The 23,995-nt window shown below is 41.8% G+C and overlaps 1 protein-coding gene across 1 annotated transcript; it reads left to right on the top strand.

The window, feature by feature from the left end:
- The first annotated feature begins 18,921 nt into the window (after positions 1 to 18,921).
- Positions 18,922 to 23,677, top strand: LOC110529463 (paired box protein Pax-1). The gene is made up of 5 exons (XM_021611644.3): positions 18,922 to 19,322; positions 19,752 to 20,378; positions 21,301 to 21,434; positions 21,598 to 21,808; positions 23,067 to 23,677. The coding sequence occupies exons 1-5, from the start codon at positions 19,319 to 19,321 to the stop codon at positions 23,150 to 23,152; spliced, it is 1,062 nt and encodes a 353-aa protein (XP_021467319.3). The 5' UTR covers positions 18,922 to 19,318; the 3' UTR covers positions 23,153 to 23,677.
- Positions 23,678 to 23,995: the final 318 nt, after the last annotated feature.

Raw genomic sequence — 23,995 nt, 5'->3', positions numbered from 1 at the left:
AACCAGCTGTCTCTGCCCTGTAGTCTGTAGGTTAAGGCGATACTATATCACCACTAACCAGCTGTCTCTGCCCTGTAGTCTGTAGGTTAAGGCTATACTATATCACCACTAACCAGCTGTCTCTGCCCTGTAGTCTGTAGGTTAAGGCTATACTATATCACCACTAACCAGCTGTCTCTGCCCTGTAGTCTGTAGGTTAAGGCTATACTATATCACCACTAACCAGCTGTCTCTGCCCTGTAGTCTGTAGGTTAAGGCTATACTATATCACCACTAACCAGCTGTCTCTGCCCTGTAGTCTGTAGGTTAAGGCTATACTATATCACCACTAACCAGCTGTCTCTGCCCTGTAGTCTGTAGGTTAAGGCTATACTATATCACCACTAACCAGCTGTCTCTGTCCTGTAGTCTGTAGGTTAAGGCTATACTATATCACCACTAACCAGCTGTCTCTGCCCTGTAGTCTGTAGGTTAAGGATATACTATATCACCACTAACCAGCTGTCTCTGCCCTGTAGTCTGTAGGTTAAGGCTATACTATATAAACACTAACCAGCTGTCTCTGCCCTGTAGTCTGTAGGTTAATGCTATACTATATCACCACTAACCAGCTGTCTCTGCCCTGTAGTCTGTAGGTTAAGGCTATACTATATCACCACTAACCAGCTGTTTCTGCCCTGTGGTCTGTAGGTTAAGGCTATACTATATAGCAGCTAACCAGCTGTCTCTGCCCTGTAGTCTGTAGGTTAAGGCTATACTATATCACCACTAACCAGCTGTCTCTGCCCTGTAGTCTGTAGGTTAAGGCTATACTATATACTATATCACCACTAACCAGCTGTCTCTGCCCTGTAGTCTGTTGGTAAAGGCTATACTATATCACCACTAACCAGCTGTTTCTGCCTGTAGTCTGTTGGTAAAGGCTATACTATATCAACACTAACCAGCTGTTTCTGCTTGTAGTCTGTTGGTAAAGGCTATACTATATAGCAGCTAACCAGCTGTTTCTGCCCTGTAGTCTGTAGGTTAAGGCTATACTATATCACCACTAACCAGCTGTTTCTGCCCTGTGGTCTGTAGGTTAAGGCTATACTATATCACCACTAACCAGCTGTTTCTGCCTGTAGTCTGTTGGTAAAGGCTATACTAAATAGCAGCTAACCAGCTGTTTCTGCCTGTAGTCTGTAGGTTAAGGCTATACTATATCACCACTAACCAGCTGTTTCTGCCTGTAGTCTTTTGTTTAAGGCTATACTATATCACCACTAACCAGCTGTTTCTGCCTGTAGTCTGTTGGTAAAGGCTATACTATATCACCACTAACCAGCTGTTTCTGCCTGTAGTCTGTTGGTAAAGGCTATACTATATCACCACTAACCAGCTGTTTCTGCCCTGTAGTCTGTTGGTTAAGGCTATACTATATCACCACTAACCAGCTGTTTCTGCCCTGTAGTCTGTTGGTTAAGGCTATGCTATATCACCACTAACCAGCTGTTTCTGCCCTATGGTCTGTAGGTTAAGGCTATACTATATCACCACTAACCATCTGTCTCTGCCCTGTACTCTGTAGGTTAAGGCTATACTATATACTATATCACCACTAACCAGCTGTTTCTGCCCTGTAGTCCGTAGGTTAAGGCTATACTATATCACCACTAACCAGCTGTCTCTGCCCTGTGGTCTGTAGTTTAAGGCTATACTATATCACCACTAACCAGCTGTCTCTGCCCTGTAGTCTGTAGGTTAAGGCTATACTATATCACCACTAACCAGCTTTCTCTGCCCTGTAGTCTGTAGGTTAAGGCTATACTATATCACCACTAACCAGCTGTCTCTGCCCTGTAGTCTGTAGGTTAAGGCTATACTATATCACCACTAACCAGCTGTCTCTGCCCTGTAGTCTGTAGGTTAAGGCTATACTATATCACCACTAACCAGCTGTCTCTGCCCTGTAGTCTGTAGGTTAATGCTATACTATATCACCACTAACCAGCTGTCTCTGCCCTGTAGTCTGTAGGTTAAGGATATACTATATCACCACTAACCAGCTGTCTCTGCCCTGTAGTCTGTAGGTTAAGGCTATACTATATAAACACTAACCAGCTGTCTCTGCCCTGTAGTCTGTAGGTTAATGCTATACTATATCACCACTAACCAGCTGTCTCTGCCCTGTAGTCTGTAGGTTAAGGCTATACTATATCACCACTAACCAGCTGTTTCTGCCCTGTGGTCTGTAGGTTAAGGCTATACTATATAGCAGCTAACCAGCTGTCTCTGCCCTGTAGTCTGTAGGTTAAGGCTATACTATATCAACACTAACCAGCTGTCTCTGCCCTGTAGTCTGTAGGTTAAGGCTATACTATATCACCACTAACCAGCTGTCTCTGCCCTGTAGTCTGTAGGTTAAGGCTATACTATATCACCACTAACCAGCTGTCTCTGCCTGTAGTATGTTGGTAAAGGCTATACTATATAGCAGCTAACCAGCTGTTTCTGCCTGTAGTCTGTTGGTAAAGGCTATACTATATCACCACTAACAAGCTGTTTCTGCCTGTAGTCTGTTGGTAAAGGCTATACTATATCACCACTAACCAGCTGTTTCTGCCTGTAGTCTGTTGGTAAAGGCTATACTATATCACCACTAACCAGCTGTTTCTGCTTGTAGTCTGTTGGTAAAGGCTATACTATATAGCAGCTAACCAGCTGTTTCTGCCTGTAGTCTGTTGGTAAAGGCTATACTATATCACCACTAACCAGCTGTTTCTGCCTGTAGTCTGTTGGTAAAGGCTATACTATATCAACACTAACCAGCTGTTTCTGCTTGTAGTCTGTTGGTAAAGGCTATACTATATAGCAGCTAACCAGCTGTTTCTGCCCTGTAGTCTGTAGGTTAAGGCTATACTATATCACCACTAACCAGCTGTTTCTGCCCTGTGGTCTGTAGGTTAAGGCTATACTATATCACCACTAACCAGCTGTTTCTGCCTGTAGTCTGTTGGTAAAGGCTATACTAAATAGCAGCTAACCAGCTGTTTCTGCCTGTAGTCTGTAGGTTAAGGCTATACTATATCACCACTAACCAGCTGTTTCTGCCTGTAGTCTTTTGTTTAAGGCTATACTATATCACCACTAACCAGCTGTTTCTGCCTGTAGTCTGTTGGTAAAGGCTATACTATATCACCACTAACCAGCTGTTTCTGCCTGTAGTCTGTTGGTAAAGGCTATACTATATCACCACTAACCAGCTGTTTCTGCCTGTAGTCTGTTGGTAAAGGCTATACTATATCACCACTAACCAGCTGTTTCTGCCCTGTAGTCTGTTGGTTAAGGCTATACTATATCACCACTAACCAGCTGTTTCTGCCCTGTAGTCTGTTGGTTAAGGCTATGCTATATCACCACTAACCAGCTGTTTCTGCCCTATGGTCTGTAGGTTAAGGCTATACTATATCACCACTAACCATCTGTCTCTGCCCTGTACTCTGTAGGTTAAGGCTATACTATATACTATATCACCACTAACCAGCTGTTTCTGCCCTGTAGTCCGTAGGTTAAGGCTATACTATATCACCACTAACCAGCTGTCTCTGCCCTGTGGTCTGTAGTTTAAGGCTATACTATATCACCACTAACCAGCTGTCTCTGCCCTGTAGTCTGTAGGTTAAGGCTATACTATATCACCACTAACCAGCTTTCTCTGCCCTGTAGTCTGTAGGTTAAGGCTATACTATATCACCACTAACCAGCTGTCTCTGCCCTGTAGTCTGTAGGTTAAGGCTATACTATATCACCACTAACCAGCTGTCTCTGCCCTGTAGTCTGTAGGTTAAGGCTATACTATATCACCACTAACCAGCTGTCTCTGCCCTGTAGTCTGTAGGTTAATGCTATACTATATCACCACTAACCAGCTGTCTCTGCCCTGTAGTCTGTAGGTTAAGGATATACTATATCACCACTAACCAGCTGTCTCTGCCCTGTAGTCTGTAGGTTAAGGCTATACTATATAAACACTAACCAGCTGTCTCTGCCCTGTAGTCTGTAGGTTAATGCTATACTATATCACCACTAACCAGCTGTCTCTGCCCTGTAGTCTGTAGGTTAAGGCTATACTATATCACCACTAACCAGCTGTTTCTGCCCTGTGGTCTGTAGGTTAAGGCTATACTATATAGCAGCTAACCAGCTGTCTCTGCCCTGTAGTCTGTAGGTTAAGGCTATACTATATCAACACTAACCAGCTGTCTCTGCCCTGTAGTCTGTAGGTTAAGGCTATACTATATACTATATCACCACTAACCAGCTGTCTCTGCCCTGTAGTCTGTTGGTTAAGGCTATACTATATCACCACTAACCAGCTGTCTCTGCCCTGTAGTCTGTAGGTTAAGGCTATACTATATCACCACTAACCAGCTTTCTCTGCCCTGTAGTCTGTAGGTTAAGGCTATACTATATCACCACTAACCAGCTGTCTCTGCCCTGTAGTCTGTAGGTTAAGGCTATACTATATCACCACTAACCAGCTGTCTCTGCCCTGTAGTCTGTAGGTTAAGGCTATACTATATCACCACTAACCAGCTGTCTCTGCCCTGTAGTCTGTAGGTTAATGCTATACTATATCACCACTAACCAGCTGTCTCTGCCCTGTAGTCTGTAGGTTAAGGATATACTATATCACCACTAACCAGCTGTCTCTGCCCTGTAGTCTGTAGGTTAAGGCTATACTATATAAACACTAACCAGCTGTCTCTGCCCTGTAGTCTGTAGGTTAATGCTATACTATATCACCACTAACCAGCTGTCTCTGCCCTGTAGTCTGTAGGTTAAGGCTATACTATATCACCACTAACCAGCTGTTTCTGCCCTGTGGTCTGTAGGTTAAGGCTATACTATATAGCAGCTAACCAGCTGTCTCTGCCCTGTAGTCTGTAGGTTAAGGCTATACTATATCAACACTAACCAGCTGTCTCTGCCCTGTAGTCTGTAGGTTAAGGCTATACTATATACTATATCACCACTAACCAGCTGTCTCTGCCCTGTAGTCTGTTGGTTAAGGCTATACTATATCACCACTAACCAGCTGTCTCTGCCCTGTAGTCTGTAGGTTAAGTCTATACTATATCACCACTAACCAGCTGTCTCTGTCCTGTGGTCTGTAGGTTAAGGCTATACTATATCACCACTAACCAGCTGTCTCTGCCCTGTGGTCTGTAGCTTAAGGCTATACTATATCACCACTAACCAGCTGTCTCTGCCCTGTAGTCTGTAGGTTAAGGCTATACTATATCACCACTAACCAGCTGTCTCTGCCCTGTAGTCTGTAGGTTAAGGCTATACTATATACTATATCACCACTAACCAGCTGTCTCTGCCCTGTAGTCTGTAGGTTAAGGCTATACTATATCACCACTAACCAGCTGTCTCTGCCCTGTAGTCTGTAGGTTAAGGCTATACTATATCACCACTAACCAGCTGTCTCTGCCCTGTAGTCTCTAGGTTAAGGCGATACTATATCACCACTAACCAGCTGTCTCTGTCCTGTAGTCTGTAGGTTAAGGCTATACTATATCACCACTAACCAGCTGTCTCTGCCCTGTAGTCTGTAGGTTAAGGCTATACTATATCACCACTAACCAGCTGTCTCTGCCCTGTAGTCTGTAGGTTAAGGCTATACTATATCACCACTAACCAGCTGTCTCTGCCCTGTAGTCTCTAGGTTAAGGCGATACTATATCACCACTAACCAGCTGTCTCTGTCCTGTAGTCTGTAGGTTAAGGCTATACTATATCACCACTAACCAGCTGTCTCTGCCCTGTAGTCTGTAGGTTAAGGCTATACTATATCACCACTAACCAGCTGTCTCTGCCCTGTAGTCTGTAGGTTAAGGCTATACTATATACTATATCACCACTAACCAGCTGTCTCTGCCCTGTAGTCTGTTGGTTAAGGCTATACTATATCACCACTAACCAGCTGTCTCTGCCCTGTAGTCTGTAGGTTAAGGCTATACTATATCACCACTAACCAGCTGTCTCTGCCCTGTGGTCTGTAGCTTAAGGCTATACTATATCACCACTAACCAGCTGTCTCTGCCCTGTAGTCTGTAGGTTAAGGCTATACTATATCACCACTAACCAGCTGTCTCTGCCCTGTGGTCTGTAGCTTAAGGCTATACTATATCACCACTAACCAGCTGTCTCTGCCCTGTAGTCTGTAGGTTAAGGCTATACTATATCACCACTAACCAGCTGTCTCTGCCCTGTAGTCTGTAGGTTAAGGCTATACTATATACTATATCACCACTAACCAGCTGTCTCTGCCCTGTAGTCTGTAGGTTAAGGCTATACTATATCACCACTAACCAGCTGTCTCTGCCCTGTAGTCTGTAGGTTAAGGCTATACTATATCACCACTAACCAGCTGTCTCTGCCCTGTAGTCTGTAGGTTAAGGCTATACTATATCACCACTAACCAGCTGTCTCTGCCCTGTAGTCTGTAGGTTAAGGCTATACTATATCACCACTAACCAGCTGTCTCTGCCCTGTAGTCTGTAGGTTAAGGCTATACTATATCACCACTAACCAGCTGTCTCTGCCCTGTAGTCTGTAGGTTAAGGCTATACTATATCACCACTAACCAGCTGTCTCTGCCCTGTGGTCTGTAGCTTAAGGCTATACTATATCACCACTAACCAGCTGTCTCTGCCCTGTAGTCTGTAGGTTAAGGCTATACTATATCACCACTAACCAGCTGTCTCTGCCCTGTGGTCTGTAGCTTAAGGCTATACTATATCACCACTAACCAGCTGTCTCTGCCCTGTAGTCTGTAGGTTAAGGCTATACTATATCACCACTAACCAGCTGTCTCTGCCCTGTAGTCTGTAGGTTAAGGCTATACTATATACTATATCACCACTAACCAGCTGTCTCTGCCCTGTAGTCTGTAGGTTAAGGCTATACTATATCACCACTAACCAGCTGTCTCTGCCCTGTAGTCTGTAGGTTAAGGCTATACTATATCACCACTAACCAGCTGTCTCTGCCCTGTAGTCTGTAGGTTAAGGCTATACTATATCACCACTAACCAGCTGTCTCTGCCCTGTGGTCTGTAGCTTAAGGCTATACTATATCACCACTAACCAGCTGTCTCTGCCCTGTAGTCTGTAGGTTAAGGCTATACTATATCACCACTAACCAGCTGTCTCTGCCCTGTAGTCTGTAGGTTAAGGCTATACTATATCACCACTAACCAGCTGTCTCTGCCCTGTAGTCTGTAGGTTAAGGCTATACTATATCACCACTAACCAGCTGTCTCTGCCCTGTAGTCTGTAGGTTAAGGCTATACTATATCACCACTAACCAGCTGTCTCTGCCCTGTAGTCTGTAGGTTAAGGCTATACTATATCACCACTAACCAGCTGTCTCTGCCCTGTAGTCTGTAGGTTAAGGCTATACTATATCACCACTAACCAGCTGTCTCTGCCCTGTAGTCTGTAGGTTAAGGCTATACTATATCACCACTAACCAGCTGTTTCTGCCCTGTGGTCTGTAGGTTAAGGCTATACTATATCACCACTAACCAGCTGTCTCTGCCCTGTAGTCTGTAGGTTAAGGCTATACTATATCACCACTAACCAGCTGTCTCTGCCCTGTAGTCTGTAGGTTAAGGCTATACTATATCACCACTAACCAGCTGTCTCTGCCCTGTAGTCTTTTGGTTAAGGCTATACTATATCACCACTAACCAGCTGTTTCTGCCCTGTGGTCTGTTGGTAAAGGCTATACTATATCACCACTAACCAGCTATTTCTGCTTGTAGTCTGTTGGTAAAGGCTATACTATATAGCAGCTAACCAGCTGTTTCTGCCTGTAGTCTGTTGGTTAAGGCTATACTATATCACCACTAACCAGCTGTCTCTGCCCTGTAGTCTGTAGGTTAAGGCTATACTATATCACCACTAACCAGCTGTCTCTGCCCTGTAGTCTGTAGGTTAAGGCTATACTATATCACCACTAACCAGCTGTTTCTGCCTGTAGTCTGTTGGTAAAGGCTATACTAAATAGCAGCTAACCAGCTGTTTCTGCCTGTAGTCTGTTGGTTAAGGCTATACTATATCACCACTAACCAGCTGTTTCTGCCTGTAGTCTTTTGGTTAAGGCTATACTATATCACCACTAACCAGCTGTTTCTGCCTGTAGTCTGTTGGTAAAGGCTATACTATATCACCACTAACCAGCTGTTTCTGCCTGTAGTCTGTTGGTAAAGGCTATACTATATAGCAACTAACCAGCTGTTTCTGCCTGTAGTCTGTTGGTTAAGGCTATACTATATCACCACTAACCAGCTGTCTCTGCCCTGTAGTCTGTTGGTTAAGGCTATACTATATCACCACTAACCAGCTGTTTCTGCCCTGTAGTCTGTTGGTTAAGGCTATGCTATATCACCACTAACCAGCTGTTTCTGCCCTGTGGTCTGTAGGTTAAGGCTATACTATATCACCACTAACCATCTGTCTCTGCCCTGTAGTCTGTAGGTTAAGGCTATACTATATACTATATCACCACTAACCAGCTGTTTCTGCCCTGTAGTCCGTAGGTTAAGGCTATACTATATCACCACTAACCAGCTGTCTCTGCCCTGTGGTCTGTAGTTTAAGGCTATACTATATCACCACTAACCAGCTGTCTCTGCCCTGTAGTCTGTAGGTTAAGGCTATACTATATCACCACTAACCAGCTTTCTCTGCCCTGTAGTCTGTAGGTTAAGGCTATACTATATCACCACTAACCAGCTGTCTCTGCCCTGTAGTCTGTAGGTTAAGGCTATACTATATCACCACTAACCAGCTGTCTCTGCCCTGTAGTCTGTAGGTTAAGGCGATACTATATTACCACTAACCAGCTGTCTCTGTCCTGTAGTCTGTAGGTTAAGGCTATACTATATCACCACTAACCAGCTTTCTCTGCCCTGTAGTCTGTAGGTTAAGGCTATACTATATCACCACTAACCAGCTGTCTCTGCCCTGTAGTCTGTAGGTTAAGGCTATACTATATCACCACTAACCAGCTGTCTCTGCCCTGTAGTCTGTAGGTTAAGGCTATACTATATCACCACTAACCAGCTGTCTCTGCCCTGTAGTCTGTAGGTTAAGGCTATACTATATCACCACTAACCAGCTGTCTCTGCCCTGTAGTCTGTAGGTTAAGGATATACTATATCACCACTAACCAGCTGTCTCTGCCCTGTAGTCTGTAGGTTAAGGCTATACTATATAAACACTAACCAGCTGTCTCTGCCCTGTAGTCTGTAGGTTAATGCTATACTATATCACCACTAACCAGCTGTCTCTGCCCTGTAGTCTGTAGGTTAAGGCTATACTATATCACCACTAACCAGCTGTTTCTGCCCTGTGGTCTGTAGGTTAAGGCTATACTATATAGCAGCTAACCAGCTGTCTCTGCCCTGTAGTCTGTAGGTTAAGGCTATACTATATCACCACTAACCAGCTGTCTCTGCCCTGTAGTCTGTAGGTTAAGGCTATACTATATACTATATCACCACTAACCAGCTGTCTCTGCCCTGTAGTCTGTTGGTTAAGGCTATACTATATCACCACTAACCAGCTGTCTCTGCCCTGTAGTCTGTAGGTTAAGTCTATACTATATCACCACTAACCAGCTGTCTCTGCCCTGTGGTCTGTAGGTTAAGGCTATACTATATCACCACTAACCAGCTGTCTCTGCCCTGTGGTCTGTAGCTTAAGGCTATACTATATCACCACTAACCAGCTGTCTCTGCCCTGTAGTCTGTAGGTTAAGGCTATACTATATCACCACTAACCAGCTGTTTCTGCCCTGTGGTCTGTAGGTTAAGGCTATACTATATCACCACTAACCAGCTGTCTCTGCCCTGTAGTCTGTAGGTTAAGGCTATACTATATCACCACTAACCAGCTGTCTCTGCCTGTAGTATGTTGGTAAAGGCTATACTATATAGCAGCTAACCAGCTGTTTCTGCCTGTAGTCTGTTGGTAAAGGCTATACTATATCACCACTAACCAGCTGTTTCTGCCTGTAGTCTGTTGGTAAAGGCTATACTATATCACCACTAACCAGCTGTTTCTGCCTGTAGTCTGTTGGTAAAGGCTATACTATATCACCACTAACCAGCTGTTTCTGCTTGTAGTCTGTTGGTAAAGGCTATACTATATAGCAGCTAACCAGCTGTTTCTGCCTGTAGTCTGTTGGTAAAGGCTATACTATATCACCACTAACCAGCTGTTTCTGCCTGTAGTCTGTTGGTAAAGGCTATACTATATCACCACTAACCAGCTGTTTCTGCTTGTAGTCTGTTGGTAAAGGCTATACTATATAGCAGCTAACCAGCTGTTTCTGCCCTGTAGTCTGTAGGTTAAGGCTATACTATATCACCACTAACCAGCTGTTTCTGCCCTGTGGTCTGTAGGTTAAGGCTATACTATATCACCACTAACCAGCTGTTTCTGCCTGTAGTCTGTTGGTAAAGGCTATACTAAATAGCAGCTAACCAGCTGTTTCTGCCTGTAGTCTGTAGGTTAAGGCTATACTATATCACCACTAACCAGCTGTTTCTGCCTGTAGTCTTTTGTTTAAGGCTATACTATATCACCACTAACCAGCTGTTTCTGCCTGTAGTCTGTTGGTAAAGGCTATACTATATCACCACTAACCAGCTGTTTCTGCCTGTAGTCTGTTGGTAAAGGCTATACTATATAGCAGCTAACCAGCTGTTTCTGCCTGTAGTCTGTTGGTTAAGGCTATACTATATCACCACTAACCAGCTGTCTCTGCCCTGTAGTCTGTTGGTTAAGGCTATACTATATCACCACTAACCAGCTGTTTCTGCCCTGTAGTCTGTTGGTTAAGGCTATGCTATATCACCACTAACCAGCTGTTTCTGCCCTGTGGTCTGTAGGTTAAGGCTATACTATATCACCACTAACCATCTGTCTCTGCCCTGTACTCTGTAGGTTAAGGCTATACTATATACTATATCACCACTAACCAGCTGTTTCTGCCCTGTAGTCCGTAGGTTAAGGCTATACTATATCACCACTAACCAGCTGTCTCTGCCCTGTGGTCTGTAGTTTAAGGCTATACTATATCACCACTAACCAGCTGTCTCTGCCCTGTAGTCTGTAGGTTAAGGCTATACTATATCACCACTAACCAGCTTTCTCTGCCCTGTAGTCTGTAGGTTAAGGCTATACTATATCACCACTAACCAGCTGTCTCTGCCCTGTAGTCTGTAGGTTAAGGCTATACTATATCACCACTAACCAGCTGTCTCTGCCCTGTAGTCTGTAGGTTAAGGCGATACTATATTACCACTAACCAGCTGTCTCTGTCCTGTAGTCTGTAGGTTAAGGCTATACTATATCACCACTAACCAGCTTTCTCTGCCCTGTAGTCTGTAGGTTAAGGCTATACTATATCACCACTAACCAGCTGTCTCTGCCCTGTAGTCTGTAGGTTAAGGCTATACTATATCACCACTAACCAGCTGTTTCTGCCCTGTAGTCTGTAGGTTAAGGCTATACTATATCACCACTAACCAGCTGTCTCTGCCCTGTAGTCTGTAGGTTAAGGATATACTATATCACCACTAACCAGCTGTCTCTGCCCTGTAGTCTGTAGGTTAAGGCTATACTATATCACCACTAACCAGCTGTCTCTGCCCTGTAGTCTGTAGGTTAAGGATATACTATATCACCACTAACCAGCTGTCTCTGCCCTGTAGTCTGTAGGTTAAGGCTATACTATATAAACACTAACCAGCTGTCTCTGCCCTGTAGTCTGTAGGTTAATGCTATACTATATCACCACTAACCAGCTGTCTCTGCCCTGTAGTCTGTAGGTTAAGGCTATACTATATCACCACTAACCAGCTGTTTCTGCCCTGTGGTCTGTAGGTTAAGGCTATACTATATAGCAGCTAACCAGCTGTCTCTGCCCTGTAGTCTGTAGGTTAAGGCTATACTATATCACCACTAACCAGCTGTCTCTGCCCTGTAGTCTGTAGGTTAAGGCTATACTATATACTATATCACCACTAACCAGCTGTCTCTGCCCTGTAGTCTGTTGGTTAAGGCTATACTATATCACCACTAACCAGCTGTCTCTGCCCTGTAGTCTGTAGGTTAAGTCTATACTATATCACCACTAACCAGCTGTCTCTGCCCTGTGGTCTGTAGGTTAAGGCTATACTATATCACCACTAACCAGCTGTCTCTGCCCTGTGGTCTGTAGCTTAAGGCTATACTATATCACCACTAACCAGCTGTCTCTGCCCTGTAGTCTGTAGGTTAAGGCTATACTATATCACCACTAACCAGCTGTCTCTGCCCTGTAGTCTGTAGGTTAAGGCTATACTATATACTATATCACCACTAACCAGCTGTCTCTGCCCTGTAGTCTGTAGGTTAAGGCTATACTATATCACCACTAACCAGCTGTCTCTGCCCTGTAGTCTGTAGGTTAAGGCTATACTATATCACCACTAACCAGCTGTCTCTGCCCTGTAGTCTGTAGGTTAAGGCTATACTATATCACCACTAACCAGCTGTCTCTGCCCTGTAGTCTCTAGGTTAAGGCGATACTATATCACCACTAACCAGCTGTCTCTGTCCTGTAGTCTGTAGGTTAAGGCTATACTATATCACCACTAACCAGCTGTCTCTGCCCTGTAGTCTGTAGGTTAAGGCTATACTATATCACCACTAACCAGCTGTCTCTGCCCTGTAGTCTGTAGGTTAAGGCTATACTATATCACCACTAACCAGCTGTCTCTGCCCTGTAGTCTCTAGGTTAAGGCGATACTATATCACCACTAACCAGCTGTCTCTGTCCTGTAGTCTGTAGGTTAAGGCTATACTATATCACCACTAACCTGCTGTCTCTGCCCTGTAGTCTGTAGGTTAAGGCTATACTATATCACCACTAACCAGCTGTCTCTGCCCTGTAGTCTGTAGGTTAAGGCTATACTATATACTATATCACCACTAACCAGCTGTCTCTGCCCTGTAGTCTGTTGGTTAAGGCTATACTATATCACCACTAACCAGCTGTCTCTGCCCTGTAGTCTGTAGGTTAAGTCTATACTATATCACCACTAACCAGCTGTCTCTGCCCTGTGGTCTGTAGGTTAAGGCTATACTATATCACCACTAACCAGCTGTCTCTGCCCTGTGGTCTGTAGCTTAAGGCTATACTATATCACCACTAACCAGCTGTCTCTGCCCTGTAGTCTGTAGGTTAAGGCTATACTATATCACCACTAACCAGCTGTCTCTGCCCTGTAGTCTGTAGGTTAAGGCTATACTATATACTATATCACCACTAACCAGCTGTCTCTGCCCTGTAGTCTGTAGGTTAAGGCTATACTATATCACCACTAACCAGCTGTCTCTGCCCTGTAGTCTGTAGGTTAAGGCTATACTATATCACCACTAACCAGCTGCCTCTGCCCTGTAGTCTGTAGGTTAAGGCTATACTATATCACCACTAACCAGCTGTCTCTGCCCTGTAGTCTCTAGGTTAAGGCGATACTATATCACCACTAACCAGCTGTCTCTGTCCTGTAGTCTGTAGGTTAAGGCTATACTATATCACCACTAACCAGCTGTCTCTGCCCTGTAGTCTGTAGGTTAAGGCTATACTATATCACCACTAACCAGCTGTCTCTGCCCTGTAGTCTGTAGGTTAAGGCTATACTATATCACCACTAACCAGCTGTCTCTGCCCTGTAGTCTCTAGGTTAAGGCGATACTATATCACCACTAACCAGCTGTCTCTGTCCTGTAGTCTGTAGGTTAAGGCTATACTATATCACCACTAACCAGCTGTCTCTGCCCTGTAGTCTGTAGGTTAAGGCTATACTATATCACCACTAACCAGCTGTCTCTGCCCTGTAGTCTGTAGGTTAAGGCTATACTATATCACCACTAACCAGCTGTCTCTGCCCTGTAGTCTGTAGGTTAAGGCTATACTATATTACCACTAACCAGCGGTCTCTGCCCTGTAGTCTGTAGGTTAAGGCTATACTATATAGCAGCTAACCAGCTGTTTCTGACAGTACAATGCACAACGACCACTATGCAGCTTTACAGAACTTGGGAGACTGCAATTCTGTCCCTCTTGAGAATATATTAGAATTTAATATATTATAATAGAGTAGAACCTAATAGAATAGCATAGAATAGAATAGAACCTGATAGAATAGCATAGAATAGAATAGAACCTGATAGAATAGAATAGAACCTGATAGAATAGCATAGAATAGAATAGAACCTGATAGAATAGCATAGAATAGAATAGAACCTGATAGAATAGCATAGAATAGAATAGAACCTGATAGAATAGCATAGAATAGAATATAACCTGATAGAATAGCATAGAATAGAACCAAATAGAATAACTTTAGTTTTTTCTGCGAGGGAACGTTACCAAAAGCCATGTAGCAAAAGTCAGTCCACCATTTTAAAATGTTTTACTCTCAAATGACCTCTTCTGTGGTTACACAGTTCCAGCCCAAAAACATGTGCTTTTGAACTGTACACTATAGGTCACAGAGAGTAGCTAAGAACATCATACTGATAGAATAATTACAGTCACAGGAAATAGGTTGTCTAAATTGCCACCTACACTGGTTTATAAGGAGTGTGTAGCTAAGTGATAACCCATCAGTATACAAAATCATTCTGTAATGACAAGAGTTAAATGTCCTCATTTTTCTTGCATTACAGTGTAATTATGCACTTTACAATGTACACTATGTTATTCGTATCAGTGTAAGAACTATTCATTAGTGACAACTTTGAAGTTTATGACTTGAATTGTCTCAAATATGAATCATCTTAATGCTTAGGTCGTCTTATTTTACATATGGGTATAACTGGCATCTAGAATAGAGAATATAACAGATTGTGAGATTAAAAAGGCTGAAATATCCGGGCAGCTATAATTTACACATATCCTGCAATAAAGTTAAGTTAACATGCTCATATAGGACCAGCTTCCCTGACAAAGATTACGCCTAGTCTTGGACTAAAAAACATTCTCAATTAAGAATCTCAATAAAAAAATGCTCCTCATTGTTAGTCCAGGACTGGACTTAACATGTGTCAGGGAAACTGGCCCCTAGCGTCTAGGAGTTCCCAACCTTTTCCTTCCGGGGACCACCAAATCACTGTCAAAAGCTCTTGAGGACCACCAGCAGCTGAATGATGGATTTTTTTTAAACATAAATTATATTGAAAGTCAAATTTTGAAAAATTGGCAGTAAATATATCAAATTAAAAGCATATTATTATTAATATTAACAATTTGCACTGTGAAAAGTAATTAGGGGTTGAAGCAACAAAGCTGGTGAAGCTATGTATTTCTTTGTCATTATTATTATTATTACAGTATACCAATGCCACATGGTGGCGCTATAACACGCAATTGAAAATGATAACTTTGAAAGCTCACACCCCTCACCCAGTGTGACCTAGAATCCTGATATGTGGTGCATAGGTCTCTCTCTTCTTGCAAAGTCCGCCATGATGGATTTCCACCATTTTACATTTTGTGAAATATCACTTAAATGCGGGGCCGGACTACCACATTATTTTATTTTATTTATTTAACTATACAAGTCAGTTAAGGATACATTCTTATTTACAATTACGGCCTACCAAAAGGCAAACGGCCCCCTGCGGGGACGGGGGCCTGGGATTCAAATATAAATAACAAATAGAATATAAATATAGGACAAAACACACATCACAGCAAGAGAGACAGCACAACACTATATAAAGAGAGACCTAGGCAGCAACACATGACAACACAGCATGACAGCAACACAACATGACAACACAGCATGATAGCAACACAACATAACAACAACATGGTAGCAACACAAAACATGGTACAAGCATTATTGGGCACAGTCAACAGCACAAAGGGCAAGAAGGTAGAGACAACAATACATCACACAAAGCAGCCACAACTGTCAGTAAGAGAGTCCATGATTGAGTCTTTGAATAAAGACATTGAGATAAAACTGCCCAGTTTGAGTGTTTGTTGCAGCTCATTCCAGTCGCTAGCTGCAGCGAACTGAAAAGAGGAGCGACCCAGGGATGTGTGTGCTTTGGGGACCTTTATCAGAATGTGACTGGCAGAATGGGTGTTGTATGTGGAGGATGAGGGCCGCAGTAGGTATCTCAGATAGGGGGGAGTGAGGCCTAAGAGGGATTTATAAATAAGCATCAACCAGTCTTGTGACGGGTATACAGGGAAGACCAGTTTACAGTTATATTTAGCATCTATTGACGCAACATTTTCCAAACTAGTATATCAAACAACATTCCTATGGGTGTGGTCTTGCACACAAATGCATATATATTAGGCAAAGATATTCGTATTGTCACAAAACTTGGTACACATGTTCCAAACACTGTTAAGACTCAACATATGCAAGCACATTCAGATAGACCACACGGTGGTGCTGTGAAGGGCACATGTTTACATCTCTTGATCTGTTTGACTCAGAGTGATTAAATTTGGCACACATCCTCTGGGATTTAAGTCTAGCTAACCTGTAAAGTATGGTTCAGTTTAGTCGCATGTTGGCGGTGCTGGACAGTCAAAACCATTCATGCAAGCTCATTGGCTCATAGCAGCCATAATGTTTGAGCTAGAGGCCTGGAAAATATTTGAAGACATGGGTACAAAGATGCTATATACCAAATTTGGTGCCAATCGGTCCAGCGGTTCTGGAGAAGATGTTTAAAGTAGTCAACATTTAAAAATGGTCCAACATCACTCAAAAGCATTTTGCATGATCTGTTCGATGTTGAGTTCTGATATTTGGCAACTGTGGTAAGGAGTACAGAAGTAGCTCATCCCAGGGCAATGTGTCCAATTTGTCCAATTCTATGATGAGCACAGCCTCATCTGGGGGAAGCAGAGAACTGCACAGCCAAGTCCTGGCAGTAGGAGGACCCAGTCAGTGACCCCACAGACAGGCTAATGCAACAGGGAAAACATGAGATGGATCGCATCTCTAACTACAGAGTATCCAAAAAAGAAACATTGGACTGTCTTTATTTCATTTTTTAGAATGCATGCTAATTGAATGGAATTATATTTATGTAGAACTGTCAATACCAATATTTTCTTGAGAAAATTAAAGGCTTGAAAAATGAATATGTTGCAGAACCTACATTTTCTGAATGCATCACACCTCAGCTCCAAACCCACATCACATCAAACCAAGATCATAGATGAACATATCGATCTATTGAGAACTACAATCAAATGACAAAACCAGGAGTGTCTTTCTTTGAACTATGTGAAATGCATACTACAGGTAACCTTTATAAATTCTTAGCAAAAGATCAGTTGATAAGCACCTGGCTACGTTTGCAGGTGTGGATACTGCGCAGTGCATATTTGCGATGATGTCTTGCCATGCACGCCCCTTGTCTTGATCTGACTTAACTATGAGATCACCATCCCCATAAACATTCAATTTAAAAAAGGAGGCACAGAGATTTTCTAAATAAAATAATTAAATAAATAAAGACAATTGAAACCATACCAGTTTAATGGGTATATGCCTACTTTCAGGGGCAGGCCTCGTCGTTTAAATAGAAAATAACCTCGCAGTATGCCCATATAGGACTATCTCACAAAACAAAACACTTTTATCTTTTAAATGTGAAATAGGCCTACCTGTATCCTATATTCCAATGCACATATATCAGGGAAGATCAATAGTTATATCAATTTTAATGAATATATGTAAAACAATATAAATGTCGTAAAGAAAACAACACACACGCCTTCTTGCTGAAAATAGGCATATAACGAAAAAAAACGGTTGCATTTGTTTATAGGCAAACAAGAAATCGTGTGGACCAATAAACGATTTACATAGTTCTTCAGAGGAAAAGAGTGGCAAAGACCAAAATACAGTACATGCCAAATATTTATCATGCAACCACTGTAATTAGAATGTTCGGATGAACAGCAATGTATCCTTATAAATAGATTTAGCGTAAAAATAAATACAAACAGACGTTTGTCACAGACCCTCTGGGCATTCAAAAACTTCTAAACATTTTGCTTATTTTGTTGGTGTGAAGAGTAGGCTATACATGTGTTTGAAAGACCAATCATAATCAATCAATTGAAATCAATTTGCGTTTTAATAGCCATACGATTTATTAGAAAATAAAAGGTTCCAACTTCACGACGCATAAAAGCAATAGTCTTAAGTAGCCTACGACAGAAAGATGTAGGCCTCACATACTGTATGCGCAACATCATAATAGGCTAATCCATCTGCCATGTGCCCAATGTATCACATAGCTTTAGCCATGAGTAACCATAGTGGCCTAACCATCACTCACTCAATCAAGCACACCAAAGATCTCTCAAATATGTTCGAATAGGTCTGTACTAAACCAGAAATTGCATAGAAATTGTATGAATTGAGTGTTGTTTCCATATGACCATTGTGCGCAGATTCAATTAATTGCAATTAAGGGGTAGGTAAATATTGCTTTTTTCAAACTAAAGTGCAGATTTTTTCATGTGTGTTTAGCACAAATCTTTATTGGGTCATGACTTCCAGTCCACGTTTCATTAATTGTGGTAACTTTTCGGATGGATAAAAATGCTAATACCCTTGCAAATGAAATGTATAATGCAAGCTTGTATCACGGACAAAAAATGTCATAGGATATGATCAATCAGTAAATGCATTAAAAATAATGGCCCATAATTACATGTTAATTCTATCCATTGTAATAATCAAATAGGCCTATCTTTAAACAGAGTATATTTATCCTTGTCGTGGAGAACAGCTTTTTGTTTGGATTTTAATTTCCAAGCACATGTTTTCTCCGAGTTCCAAGAGTGTACCCTAAACTCTAAAAACCGGAAAAGATTCGGTGGAGTAGCTAGGCTAGAATACACACGGAGCAGGAGACCAATGAAATGGGAAAGGAGCCTTGAGCACAGCCAACAAGATTGACGTAATGGATGCGTCAAATTAATCTGCGCACACTTGAGCCTTCGGGATGGACACATTTCCCCTTATGGGACAAAGATCACTTCAGTCCCTTTGCCCAAACTCGCCGTTTTAGATCATCTTACCAGAAATGCAAGAGCAGAACTGAAGGAAAAACGCACAGAAAAAACATTTTCCTCATCTCATGTGCAGAAGGGTGAAGACAGCACTTTTCGACCATTGGCAACTGGTAGAGGAAAACATCTCAAACCAAAAGCAATGGGTAAACTCATTATTCATTTTGCATGGATCTTTGACTCGTCAGGAGATAATGTTTGCACAAATAGAGATGTGAATGCATTAGGTTTTAGCTTTATGTTGTAGCCTACTAGCTTGTCCTCAAATCGTGCGTCCTTCTATCATTCCAGTGTCAGTGTCCATGTCTCCATTTTCATAGGCTATTTTATTTTTCAGACACATTTGGAGTGAACTGCTTGACGATGTTTGAGAGCAAAATAGGTTAGAGAACATTGTAGTTGAGAGCCATAACAGTCTGGGTGATATAGATTAAATCAAGGAGAGGGAATTACTTTTCGGGAACTTGAGTGTGCATTATGCTAGGCTAGGCTAAACAGGCTATTGTTTAAAACTCCGTCATGTTGCTATGTCGAGTCTATGCACATCAATGCAATTCCTTATTTGTTTCTTGCAGATCAAACATATGGAGAAGTAAACCAGCTTGGCGGGGTATTTGTCAACGGGCGACCTCTTCCAAATTCGATCCGGATCAGAATCGTGGAATTAGCTCAACTTGGAATACGACCCTGTGACATCAGTAGACAGCTTCGAGTATCTCATGGCTGTGTGAGCAAGATACTAGCGAGATATAACGAGACGGGTTCGATATTGCCCGGTGCCATAGGAGGAAGTAAACCCCGGGTCACAACACCCAACGTGGTGAAAAGCATAAGGGATTACAAACAAGGAGACCCTGGAATTTTTGCTTGGGAGATCAGGGACAGGCTTCTTGCAGATGCAGTTTGTGATAAATATAACGTTCCTTCGGTTAGCTCCATAAGCCGCATTTTACGCAACAAAATAGGAAATCTTTCTCAGCCGGGCCAGTATGAGAACAGCAAGCCAACCCATCCTCAACTATCCTACAACCACATGTACCCGTACTCATACCCCAGTGCAATGTCACCCACTGGGACTAAAATTGGCAGCGGTCACGGTGTACCGATCACAGCGGGCCATGTCAGCCTCTCCCGTCATGGATGGCCTTCGGTGCACACAGTCAGCAACATTTTGGGCATTCGAGCCTTCATGGACCCCTCAGGTAGGTGACAAAATCAAATACTATGCATGTATGTTACTCTTGAAGCTGAGTTGTTTTCTCATAGGCAGCAGCATTGTCCATTGCATCCGTCAGTGTGGCTTGTTAATCACACAGATATTTCAGATGATTTCACATTAATGAGAAACAATTTAAAACAACAAACGTATAGTCAACATCAGGGATAGACAAATATAATAACGATATAGGCCTAACTGTAAATAGTGAGAAGTTCATATGGGCTGAATAGGCCTAATGTATAATGTTGGAATGGACGAACGTTTAAATAATATTGATAAAGGAGCCAAATGGCGAATCTGCTATAAACTATAAATGCAAAATCATCTTGATGGGGAAATAGCCTACATATAGGCCTATCAGTGTGAGTCCTACTTTGTGGTTTAGCCTATTCATATTTCTACAACGAACTCGTAGTCCATTATGAACGTTAATTAGGCTAAACGTCTTATTTTATGTCAGATATCTTATTGTTTCTCTTCAAAGTATAGCATTAAAATCGCATGAGACCAACAGGTCCAACAGGCCAAACTACAAACCTATAGGATTTACATCAGCAATAATGTAATATAAATGTGTTGTTCCAAAATCTCAAGAATGTACAAAAAACATGGCATTCAAAACGTTGTGGCCACAAACATTCGATCTGATTTTACTAAAATAAAGATTGGTTGAAGTGTGTGTTTATCAGATAATTTCCCCAAGAATTTAATAAAAAACATCTGTTTATCATAAAATGTTCACTACCATCCTGTATTTTTGCAAAAGGAATGTTCTTAACATAAGAGCTAGATCCCAAAATACATTATTTAAAATGCTCAACTGAGTTGGCTTCATATCGAATAAAAACGTACATTGGTTTGTTAGCCTAATAATGTTATATTCTACACTGAAACATTTTCCACAGCCATTGCTGGAGCAGAGGGGTACCAATCAAAAATGGAGGAGTGGGCGAGCGTTAACAGAGCGACTTTTTCCTCTGCCCATGGCGTCAACGGAATAGAGAAATCATCCCTAGAGGCAGACATTAAGTATCATCAGGTACAATTATGAAACAAATACACAAACAACGAATATGTTCATAGTTTGATCAGAAATACGTTTCCACAAGATGTCCACTGTAAATATATGCATACATATAAACGTTTTGGGGCGTTTTGCTTCGCTGTGCTTAAACGGTTTTTTTTCTTCCGTTTTTTTTCAGTCTTCTTCAAACCTATCTAGTTATGTACCTGCTTGTGCCTACTCTCCCCCAAACCAATACGGGGTGTATGGTGGGCCAGCAGCTAACTACATGACAACAGGACACCACTGGCAGTCTCAGAACGCAAGCCTGGCCCACCCCAACAGCGGAGCAACCATGCAAGGTGGAGACTTCCACACGGCAATGTCTTTCAAACACTCATCGCGAGAAGGTAACTAAGCAATTCGTTTTTTTAGGTTTCAAATCTTCCAGTGGATAGTTTAATTAAGCACAATGGCACACATATATGCAGCTGTCAGTCAAAAAACAGCTATTTTTAAATGCAACTCGTCAAAAAAAAGATTAGGCCCCGTGGGTCGAAACCCTACGACCTAACAGGATGGGTTTAAATAGGTGGTCGAGGATGACAACGGTTGACATTTAGATAATTTTGTATTTTATATAGGCCATAGGCCTAAATGCTACATACAACGGAAGCTTCGGGCACAAACAACAGAGCAGGCTGTGTTGGGCGACTGATAAGGAAACCATTGAGTTCTTTGAGAGAAGGTTACTTTATTTACTGTGCAAGTCATTATGGTATCAAGCCAGTGTAAATGTACAGAGTAGGCCTACAGCAATAGCATTTCATACCCTCAGGTGATGACTGTAGGCCTTTGGTGTAGGTGGTCTTGAATAACCTATTAATAATAGTTGAATTATATGATAGCTATTAGCCTAACGATATAGACCACATTTTTCCAAACGTTTACATATTCATTAATTAATGTTACAATTAGCTAGCTATGATGTTCAAATTATGTCTATTTAATTTGCGAATACTTTTTAGGCAACGTTATATATTCCTATTTTCAAGGGTTGTGCGTGCGTTTGCTTTTCAACGACGAGTAGTCCTGTAGGGAAGGGTGGGTTTTGCATTGATAGGCCTACATGATTTCCACAATATCATAACCTTTTTTACGGATAAAAATCTAATTGAGGTAATTTGATATAAATGACAACAGCCATGCAATTAGCGGTGTATATTGCAACCACATTCGACTTCATTTGAACAAAAAGCCTATTAAAAGATAAGCCTATTAATGCTAAACCAATCAGTATAATTCTAAATGAAATATCTGAGTAACCTACATTATCCATACCCTACTGTTTATCGTAGGGCAATCATTTTGCTTATACTTTTGTGAAGATGATATTTGTGTGAAGAATAAAACATTGCTACATGTGGTAGGCCTCAAATTTGCCCAGTGCAATGGACACATTCATATAATTCCATCCCCGTTTTATACACCTAGGTATGACAGTCCAATAACCTTGATCTCTATCAGATGAGAAACAAGTTTAGGTATCTAATCTTGCTAGGGCATTGAGACCTGACCTATAATTGACATGATTTTGTGTGCTCACTGTTCTGAATTACGACTTATTTGTTCCAGAAACATACTGTATCTGTTGTTTGTTTTTCACAGGAGACAGAAAACCTCACAGTCCCTTGATCAAGCACCAGCACGAGGCGTTGAACGTACACGGACTCTCCCTCCCGACCTCAGCTTAATGACCCAACGAACCCAACGGACCGTCAAACTCTCTTCAAATAGGCAATGTACAGAAAATGCATAAAATTTTGGGCGAATTTTCAATAATTCCACCAGTAAGTGAGGAACATACATTTCAAACGTCATTCAGTGTAATTGCATTGCAGTTCAATACAATTGTAAAATCATCGAATGTAGACATTAATGTTGTTATAGTCTTGTTCACCTGCATTAATGCAGTGGTGTTGGTTAGGACTTCATTATTATATATTTTGCATTTCACTCATCCAAAACTCATCCCAAATCGAAATTGCGTAAAACTAATTATGTAACTTCCCTGAGGTCACATTGTTTCCACGACGGATATGGCTAATAGGCGTGCATGCTGTGTGTGTTCAAACAAACATTTGTTATTATGGACTGAAAAGGAAAGTTCAAAATGTGAACAATATCATGTATTTGTAATTTTGTAAATGACATCCGCAAAAACTGTATTATGTATATTTTTTATAACTGTGCTTAATAAAGGCATGCTAAACGGGAAATGGATTTCCATAATTCATGCAGCTTTGCGCCTATTGGCTACTGGTCAAATTAAAATGATGAAATTATGATTGGTATAATAACTTGAATGGTTTATAACAACTTTTCTCCTGAGGTCTCACTCTGTATACCTTTGACCAGATGCTACCACCCGGACTGATTTGATTTATCTCTCACTCTATCTGGGTACGGACGCTGACCGCAATATAGTTACCAAACAATTAGTCAAAAATAAAGACCTAAACGCACTTCTTATTTGTGGCACCAGACCATGACAAAAATCATAGAGTGGCACCTCTATTGGATAGCCTATTCCAAGA

This window comes from Oncorhynchus mykiss, chromosome 8, assembly GCF_057628025.1.
Source record: "Oncorhynchus mykiss isolate SJ-2025 chromosome 8, ASM5762802v1, whole genome shotgun sequence".
In the NCBI taxonomy this organism is placed as follows: Eukaryota; Metazoa; Chordata; class Actinopteri; order Salmoniformes; family Salmonidae; genus Oncorhynchus; species Oncorhynchus mykiss.
Note: the sequence above shows the minus strand (reverse complement) of the source record. Positions and strands in the feature narration are given on the sequence as shown.

What these genes read in the sequence shown, in the direction of transcription:
- LOC110529463 (XM_021611644.3), top strand. An exon ending in AGCCTTCATGGACCCCTCAG is followed by an intron (nt 20,379 to 21,300) that starts GTAGGTGACAAA and finishes CATTTTCCACAG; the next exon opens with CCATTGCTGGAGCAGAGGGG. An exon ending in CAGACATTAAGTATCATCAG is followed by an intron (nt 21,435 to 21,597) that starts GTACAATTATGA and finishes GTTTTTTTTCAG; the next exon opens with TCTTCTTCAAACCTATCTAG.